Below are 8,923 nucleotides of genomic sequence, written 5' to 3'. Positions count from 1 at the left end.
TTTCCAACTGCCCGCTCACGCCGCTCCCCCTCCCGTCAGCAGTGACTGCGCGCTTTTCGGCCCGCCCGCCGGGGTCTGCGCAGGCGCGTCGGGCGGGGGGCGGGGCGCGCGGTAGAGACGTTACCGGGCGGGGCGGGCCGAGCCAATCAGAGGATTCATTTCCGGGTGGCGCGGGCGCCATTTTCTGGGGAAGGCTATAAAGGCGCGCCGGGGCGCGCCGCGGCTCAGTTGCTGCTCGGCTCGCTGCGCCGCCGGAGTCGTGTGCTCGCACGTTTCCGCGTCGGGCCCTTCCCGCTGCCACACGCGGGCGGTAACCGCCACCGAGGCGGCGCGGCGCCTCCCGCCCGGCTCCCGGGGTGCGCGCGGGCCCGCTCGGGCGTTGGTCTCCTAGTCGCGGCGCCAGTTCGCGGGGCCCCGGGCCGCGGCCACCATGAGCTACGGCCGGCCGCCTCCCGACGTGGAGGGCATGACCTCCCTCAAGGTGGACAACCTGACCTACCGCACCTCGCCCGACACCCTGCGGCGCGTCTTCGAGAAGTACGGGCGCGTCGGCGACGTGTACATCCCGCGGGACCGCTACACCAAGGAGTCCCGCGGCTTCGCCTTCGTGCGCTTCCACGACAAGCGCGACGCCGAGGACGCCATGGACGCCATGGACGGGGCGGTGCTGGACGGCCGCGAGCTGCGGGTGCAGATGGCGCGCTACGGCCGCCCCCCCGACTCGCACCACAGCCGCCGCGGCCCGCCGCCCCGCAGGTACGGCGGCGGCGGCTACGGACGGCGGAGCCGCAGGTGAGCGGGGCGGGCGGCCGGGCGCACAAAGGTCGGCGGAGCACGTGGGGGCCGGGCGGAGGCCGGGCCGGGCCACGCGAGACCCCGCCTCGCGGCCAGGGAAATGGCGCCTGGCAGCGAGATAATGGCGGCGGGGCGGGCGGGGCCGGGGCGGCGGCGGGAACCCCAGCTCACCAGCGCGCCTGGCGTCCGCCCGCAGCCCACGGAGGCGCCGCCGCAGCCGATCCCGGAGTCGGAGCCGCTCCCGGTCCCGCAGCCGATCCCGCTACAGCCGCTCCAAGTCGCGCTCCCGCACTCGATCCCGCTCGCGCTCGACCTCCAAGTCGCGATCTGCGCGAAGATCCAAGTCCAAGTCGTCGTCGGTCTCCAGATCCCGCTCGCGGTCGAGGTCCCGGTCCCGGTCCCGGAGCCCGCCTCCCGTGTCCAAGAGGGAGTCCAAGTCGCGGTCGCGGTCCAAGAGCCCCCCCAAGTCTCCGGAAGAAGAGGGCGCCGTGTCGTCGTGAGCACATGGTAATGTCCGCGGGCGGGGCGGCAGTGGGCGTGCGCACCGCGTGGGGAGACTGAGGCTCGAGGTGACTCGGCTTTGGGAGCGATGACTGAAGAGAGGGGTCTGCACTGGATGTGGAAAGCTTAGATAATGGCTGTGTCGTGAACTGTTTGAGACCTTTTAATGAAAATGACTATTTCTTGCTGTTTTTATCCAACGTCTGCATTTTCCCCTTTAAAGCTGCGGTCTCCTGTTTGATAAAAGAATATTGGCCAGTATTGCAGATTTTAACTGATATGGCTGATCCTCCAGGGACCAGTTTCTGTGGGCGTGTATTGGAGCAGGTTTGTCTTTACACGTTAAAGATGCACTATCCTCTTAGAGAAAGACGATCAGTTCAACTATTGTTGTACTGACTGGGACTTCTAACTCTAATGGATGTGGCAAACCAATTGCAATTACGGAAGCAAAGAGCTTTTGGAACCCCAAAAGAAAGTTTACAGGTATTGCACTGGGTGGGAGAAGGATAGTGTGTCTTTAACTCTCAAATTGTTTGGTCCTGTTTTTTAAAAAAAAAAGAAAGGGCCCTGAATAGCTCGGATAAAGACATTTTCAATTGCCAGATGTTTCATCTGAAAAAAAATTATCTTAGAATAACTTTCTGATTTCAAATTTTTGTTTTGTTTTGATACAGCTCCCTTTCCCTCCCTCCACCACCCACCCTTTTTTTTTTTTTTCCTTTTCTCCCTCCCTAACTTTTTTCACCTTGGTTATTTGGCCAAGAACTCAATTCAAACTTGCAAGTGCTGGTTATTTTAGCCTTTGAAATTGTCCTAGTTGGGCCTTTTAAAAAATGTGATAATGGCTGGGTGGAGCCTTAGTGTACCTACTTGTTTCACCAGAGCCTTAGTAAGTACATGCCTGAAACTGAAACCACATATACTTTGGTATCTTTGTCGTAGTAGAGGGTAAACTAAACCTTTTTCTTTTCAAACCTAGATGGATCGGCAAGCAGCATAACAGGACTTGGGGGAAAAGGACCACACTCAGTCCATCGGTCCACGGAAGAGTCCTTGGAACAAGCAACTGGCTATTGAAAAGGTTATTTTGTAACATTTGTCTAACTTTTTACTTGTTTTATCTTTGCCTCAGGTGGCAAATTCATTTTATGTGCCATTTTGTTGCTGTTATTCAAATTTCTTGTAATTTAGTGAGGTGAACGACTTCAGATTTCATTATTGGATTGGATATTTGAGGTAAAATTTCATTTTGTTCATATATAGTGCTGACTTTTTTTGTTTGAAATTAAACAGATTGGTAACCTAATTTGTGGCCTCCTGACTTATAAAAGGAAACTGTGCAGCCATTACACACAGCCTAAAGCTGGCAACAGATTGACTCAACATTGCCTTCATTCCTTAAAATTAAAAACCTACAAAAGTTGGTGTAAATTTGTTGATATGTGTTATTTACCTTCAGATCTAAATGGTAATCTGAACCCAAATTGGCATAAAAACTTTTCAGGTGAAGATTTTTTTTTTAAAGGATTGTTTACCAAACACAATTCTAATCTCTTCTCTTATGTATTTTTGTGCACTAGGCGCAGTTGTGTAGCAGTTGAGTAATGCTGGTTAGCTGTTAAGGTGGCGTGTTGCAGTGCAGAGTGCTTGGCTGTTTCCTGTTTTCTCCTGATTGCTCCTGTGTAAAGATGCCTTGTCGTGCAGAAACAAATGGGGCTGTCCAGTTTATTAAAATGCCTGACAACTGCACTTCCAGTCACCCGGGCCTTGCATATAAATAACGGAGCATACAGTGAGCACATCTAGCTGATGATAAATACATTTTTCCCTTTTCCCCCCCCAAAAATGGTAAATCTGGTCATCCTTGTGTGTAAACTTAAAATATGGAAAATGTTAAGGAAGCAAATGGTTTGTAACTTTGTACGTACTTGATATGGTGTATCGTTTTGCTTATGAATATTCTGTACTATGACCATTGTTTCTGTAGTTTAATTAAAATGTTTTCTTGGTGTTAGCTTTTCTCAGAATGTCTTGATCTTCCCTCCTTCCCCACTTATTTCACAGACCTATGATGTCGATGCCACTGCCCTTGCATACAGCACAAAGGTTAGTAAGATGCTTTAGCAGTTCCAGTACTGAGTGAAAACCTTTGACTTCCTCAAATTTACACATGGCTAAAGATAAGCAGTGGAGAATGGAGCTCAGTGCTGAACTTGCCTAGCATATATTCTCTGTCCCAGGGTTCAATACCCACCCCAACCAACACCATAAGAAAAAGCAATCCAAATCTAAGCTTCATGAGTATTTTAATTTTATTAGTTTCCTGATTATGGGTGTAGTCTAGGTAACAAGTGACAATCTTAAGGCCAGCAGATCTGGCTGATGCTGGCTGTTACTTGCTTGAGAAGCTGAAGTGGCCAGGCTAATCAGTATTTCAATACGCTGTCCCTTGCAAAGGAGATGACCAGCATTTCAACAGTATGTCTTCCTGGAAGGGCAGATTCAGCTATCTCTTCTTTGTCTGCACCAAAGGACTCAAGGGGAATATGGACACATTTCATATCCCATTTGTAGAGCAAAGCTTCAAGTGACCAGTCAGCACTTAGAAGAAATAAATTAGTGCATAAACTTAACATTGGTTTTCCTTGAAAAACTGCCCGTGAATTTGAATAAACCAGGATCGTTCAATACTCACCTTCTAACCTGGTATGTTGACCACAATTGAACCTTGGGGTTCTTCTGCATTAAAAAGTACACTGTAGTTAAGATGTCCTCAAAATCTGAAGAGAAAACAGCTTTTAGGTTTTTTTCCCCCTCTGGGGGGGGCCGGGGGGAGGGTTAGTTGTGGGGCTTTAACTCTGCTGAGTGAGAAGAGTCCTTGGCTCTTTGCTCAAGGCCAGTGCTCTACAACTAAGCCATAGCTCCACTTCAAATTTTCTGGTGACTTAACTGGAGATGAGTCTCAGGCTTTGAACTGCCATACTCAGATGTGTCTCCTGAGTGGCTAGGATTATAGGTGGGCTTTTCTATCATCTCTGGTCACATAAAGCAAGAGTTTACCTTCTGGCTCAAAAAATACATCAGATGCAAGAATAAGGTCCTGTGGTGGTAAGGCTAGAAGATCCGGAGAGATGTGGCCCCATGTCACTCCTATGACCTGTACCTGAGGCAGGTTATTCAATTGACAGCTTTGCTTACAGATCTCCAGGCAGTGAGGAAGTTCTGAACTGTCAGACAGTATTACTTCAGCACCACATTTTGCAGCCACGATTCCTGGAAGGCTTACTCCAGCTCCAATCTAGTAAAACATAGAAAGATGGCATTCAAAGACTGGAATCCTATTTTGAAGGCTTGGTGGATAATCATTTGCATTTTCAACCATGATCTGTCTTCGTAATTTTTAAACCTAATGAAGCAAAGCACTACTATAAGATTAGGCTAGAAAGAAACCAATGTTAGGGAAGTGTCTTAGGAGGAAAAGGCAAGGAAGTATAAAGTAATATGTGGTGAAACCTTTTACTCTGTACAATTTAATATGTGCTTGTCGGGCAAGCTTCCACATTAACTCTGCAGCGTAGGGCAATTAAAGCCTGTAAAGATACTGATCCACTTGTTTCTTCCCATAATGATTTTCAGTCCTCAAGTATTAAAAGAAGCTTTGAATTCTTTAGGATACCAGGAAAGCTGGGTGCTAGTTGCTCATACCTGTAATAGTAGCTACTCAAAGAAGGTTGACATTTGAGGATGGATGTTCAAAGCCAGCCACAGAAGAGGTTGTGAGACCTCCAATAAATTGCTCAGAAAAAGCCAGAAGTGGTCCTGTGGCTCAAGTGATAAGAGAGCTAGCCTTGAGCACAGAGGGTCAGGCAGCATCCAGGCCGAATGCACGGCCAGCTAGAGTTGTCACTACTAATATTAATTGCTATTCTGTAGGTCAATGTATAGCAGTTTTCTACTCAAAAAGGCTTGTTTTTCCTTGTTCTACGAGACAAGTATATAACCTGCTCAGCTCCTGCGTACTCTGTTTACAGGTGTTTGCCACCACACCAACTTAAGGGAGATTTTCTAGTAAAGCCTAGAAAATAAAGCCCTTTGTAAACATGCTGGTGAATACCAAGAACGGGCTCATAAATACAGGTGCCTAAAACTTATTTGAGCAAAACATGAGGATCCAAATAGTATAGGCAGAGGCAAAGAGAGCACTAGTTCAAGGTCAGTCTGGGCTACAGTAGGCAAGACTTGTCTCAAAGATTTACTTTCCAGCATTAGTAATCTCAAACTAGGTAGAGTGGTGAGCAGCTAAGAGAATGGGAAACATTTTGAAGCTAATCTCAACATTTCCAAAAGTGGATTGGACTATGTTATGGTCAATATTTATATCCACCCAAAAATTGCTTTGAAAACTTTTTTGGCCAGTCCTGGGGCTTGGCTTGAACTCGGCCTGGGCACTGTCCCTGAGCTGCTCTTGCTCAAAGCTAGCACTCTACCACTTGAGCCACAGCACCACTTCTAGCTTTTCCTGTGTATGTGGTGTTGAGGAATGGAACCCAGGGCTTCATGCATGCTAGGCAAGCACTCTATGGCTGAACCACCTTCCCAGACTGGCTTCGAAAACTTAAAACATCAGTGTGATGACTGGGAGAGGAGGGCAAAGGCCTTGGCTTCCTGGCTACCCAAAACTCTTGAGAAATTTGTTGGTAAGCTGTCAAATTTGTCCTTTTTTGAAACGTGAAAAACACTTCAAGTATCCTAGTAGAGCTGGGTGACCCAGCAAGCCACCTAGACGCAGCCTTAAAAACTGTTGCTATGGGGCTGGGAAGGTGGCTCAGTGATAGAGTGCTTGCCTTGCATCATGAGGGCCCTGGGTTTGATTCCTAAGCACTACACTGGAAGTGGTGCTGTGGCTCAAGTGGGTAGAGTGCTTGCCTTGAGCTGAAGAGCTCAAGCACAGTGCCCAGGCCCAGAGTTGAAGCCCCACAACTGTCAAAAACAAACATGTGGTGATACACATTTGTAATCCTAGCACTCAGGAGGCTGAGGCAGGAAAACAGCCAATTCCAGGTCAGCCTAGACTACAAAGGGAGACCAGCACATACTGTTAGGGTAGGACCAATCAACTTGTAAAGGGCCTACTAGTAACTATTTCCAGGCTTTATAAATCATTTAATGGTCTGTCACATGAATTAACACTCTAAAGATGTTTAAAAAAGCTTTCATAACTGGGACCTTTCAAGTTGTCAGCCACACTGCTCCTGACTTTCAAATACTTTAACAAAGGCTAGTAACAATCAAGTAGACAGAAATCTCAATATAACCTAGGATTTTGGAAACTTCAGGAGCCATGTACCTCTAAGACAGCCTTGCCAGGCAGAGATCTTCTGTGAAACCATAGGTACTGGGCCAGGACCACAGCACAGGGCCAGATGTACATTCCATACTGCAGATGCAGGACCTGGAAAGAACATGTTGAGTGTCAGGCTTTTGCTTTCTGGTTCACAACCTTTGGGGATATAAAACCATAACGCCATATGATAAAGTACACTCTGCAACACTCATTTGACTCATTCTATAGGGTTTTTTTTTTTTTTGGTCAGTCATGGGGGTTGAACTCAGGGCTTAGCTGTTGTCCCTAAGCTTTTTTGCTCAAGGCTAGCACTCTACTACTTTGAGTCACAGCACCATTTCCAGTTTTCTGATGGTTAATTGGAGATAAGACTCATGGAATTTCCTGCCTAGGCTGACTTTCAACTGTGGTCCTTAGATCTCAGCCTCCAGAGTGCTGACTGAAAGCATTCACCACTATGCATCCCCAACCCCTTAATCAGGGACCATTATAACTGGGGATGGGAAATACTACTAACAGTAAAGCAAAGGTAGGCGGGGGTGGTTGCAAGGCTTTTTTTTTTTTTTTTGGTCGGTTGTGGGGCCTGAACTCAGCCTGAGTGCCGTCCGTCCCTCAGCTCTTCAGGTCAAGGCAAGCACTCTACCACTTGGGCCACAGCGCCACTTCCGGCCTTTTCTGTTTATGTGGTGCTGAGGAATCAAACCCAGGGCCTCATGCATGCAAGGCAAGCACTGTACCACTTGAGCCACCTTCCCAGCCTCCCCACCTTTTCTTGGTAGTACTAGGGTTTGAACTAAGGACCTCAAGCTTGTTAAGCATTCTTACCAATGAGCCATGCCTCCAGTAGTGGCTTTTCAGTTTTATCTTGTGACAGTCCTGGAGCTTGAACTCAGGGTCTGGGTGCTTTTCCTGAGCTTTATTTTTGCTCAAGGAGAGCACACTAACACTTTAGCCACAGCTCTACATATTTTTTTTTTCTTTTGGGAGGGGGAGTGTGTGTTGGTAGTTAATTGGAGATCAGAGTCTCATGGACTTTCCTGCTTGGGCTAGCTTTGAACCATGATCCTTGGACCCCAGCCTCCTCAGTAGCTAGGATTATGGGCATGAACCACCCTTGCTAGGATTTGCAGGTTATTTTTGAGGTCAAGTCTCTCTCTACAGGCTCAAAGTATGTTATGGGCCAGATTCTAACCCAGACCACAGCCAACTCTTGAGGAGTCTCACAAACATCTGCCAAAGTTAGCCCTGAACTGCTATCCTCATCTAGGACTGCCGGAGTGAGCCACCAACCAAACCCCAGCTTATTCCACCTAACTTCTCCCAAGCTGTTTCTTCCTGTTTTGACATGTGTTTATAAGGGAGGTGTTAGTACTCCAACACCAGAATGCGAAAGTGCTTTGCAAAAACAGATGAACGGCACGTTTATTTTTATTCAGAGAGCTGAGGAAGCTCTGGGTTCAGAGGAAGCCATGCACGGTGGGTTGGAAGGCCTAGTCTCAAAACTTATATAGAGAAGTGAGACGTATGGGGCTGGGATGTAGCTCAATAGTGCAGCTTTGGCCCAGCATTCCCGAGTCCTGGGTTCCATCCCCAGCGCGCGCAGAAGAAGAACTGATTCAGCTTTACCACAACACCAAGGTAAACAATAGGGACCTAGAGAGATACTTGGGCAGGAAATGGCCAGTGTGTTGAATCCTTTTTAGCACAGTCCCCAACCTTTTGCTCCTCCAGCCAATCTAAAGCAGAAGTCCTCCCCTCTACACACACGCAGGCGCACGCGCGCACACGCACGCACACACACACACACACACACACACACTACCCCCAGCGAATCCGCACAGACCCGGGCCCGGGTCGACGCCTCTCTCCGCGGGACCCGGAGCCCCCACCCCGCGGGTGCCGCTGCACGCACCTGCGGGACGCGGACCTCCAGCACAGCCCCCTCAGCTCCGGGGCCCGGCGCTTCCGTGAACCGAAAGCGCCGGGCCCAGGCCGCACGCCCTCCGACCCCGCGCTCGCCCACCGACGGCGAGCACAGGGCGGCGGCACAGGACGCCGGGCTGCCAGGCTGCGCGCGGCGCACGGCGCGTCTCCGCGGCCCGGGCGCCACGTGGCCTCCCGCCCCGCCCCGCCTGGCCGCTACCACGGGGCAAGACGGGCTTCCCTCCGTTCCTGGACTCTCCGGGTGACGACCAGGCAAAGAAGAGCGGGATCGAGAGACACACAATACAAGATCGCGCCAGAGACCCGACCGGAAGCGGATGCCGAGGAGGAGACAAG

The 8,923-nt window shown here is 49.5% G+C and overlaps 2 protein-coding genes across 6 annotated transcripts; one reads left to right on the top strand and one right to left on the bottom strand.

Annotated features, from left to right (window-relative positions):
* Positions 1 to 222: 222 nt before the first annotated feature.
* On the top strand, positions 223 to 3,313 carry Srsf2 (serine and arginine rich splicing factor 2). 3 transcript variants are annotated; one of them, XR_006151416.1, is made up of 4 exons: positions 242 to 792; positions 992 to 1,302; positions 1,520 to 1,623; positions 2,279 to 3,313. XR_006151416.1 is itself a non-coding variant. In XM_042702650.1 (3 exons), the coding sequence occupies exons 1-2, from the start codon at positions 431 to 433 to the stop codon at positions 1,293 to 1,295; spliced, it is 666 nt and encodes a 221-aa protein (XP_042558584.1). In that variant the 5' UTR covers positions 223 to 430; the 3' UTR covers positions 1,296 to 1,302; positions 2,279 to 3,313. The 3 variants fall into 3 exon arrangements, 1 of the variants encoding a protein (XP_042558584.1); XR_006151417.1 differs by lacking the exon at positions 1,520 to 1,623 and having other exon boundaries at positions 245 to 792; positions 2,279 to 2,380; positions 2,880 to 3,313; XM_042702650.1 differs by lacking the exon at positions 1,520 to 1,623 and having other exon boundaries at positions 223 to 792.
* A 275-nt stretch (positions 3,314 to 3,588) lies between these two features.
* On the bottom strand, positions 3,589 to 8,847 carry Mettl23 (methyltransferase like 23). 3 transcript variants are annotated; one of them, XM_042702652.1, is made up of 5 exons: positions 8,787 to 8,847; positions 6,647 to 6,751; positions 4,360 to 4,597; positions 3,995 to 4,079; positions 3,589 to 3,900 (listed from the first exon to the last, which is right to left on the bottom strand). In XM_042702652.1, exons 2-5 carry the CDS (start codon positions 6,728 to 6,730, stop codon positions 3,726 to 3,728), a joined length of 582 nt encoding a protein of 193 aa, XP_042558586.1. In that variant the 5' UTR covers positions 6,731 to 6,751; positions 8,787 to 8,847; the 3' UTR covers positions 3,589 to 3,725. The 3 variants fall into 3 exon arrangements, with proteins under 3 accessions (XP_042558586.1, XP_042558587.1, XP_042558588.1); XM_042702653.1 differs by lacking the exon at positions 8,787 to 8,847 and adding an exon at positions 8,556 to 8,692; XM_042702654.1 differs by lacking the exon at positions 8,787 to 8,847 and having other exon boundaries at positions 6,664 to 6,735.
* Between the last annotated feature and the right edge of the window lie 76 nt (positions 8,848 to 8,923).

The sequence above is a fragment of the Dipodomys spectabilis genome, unplaced genomic scaffold, assembly GCF_019054845.1.
Source record: "Dipodomys spectabilis isolate Male_0828 unplaced genomic scaffold, ASM1905484v1 ptg000329l, whole genome shotgun sequence".
NCBI classification, from domain to species: domain Eukaryota; kingdom Metazoa; phylum Chordata; class Mammalia; order Rodentia; family Heteromyidae; genus Dipodomys; species Dipodomys spectabilis.
This window is presented reverse-complemented; position numbering and strand designations above follow the sequence as displayed.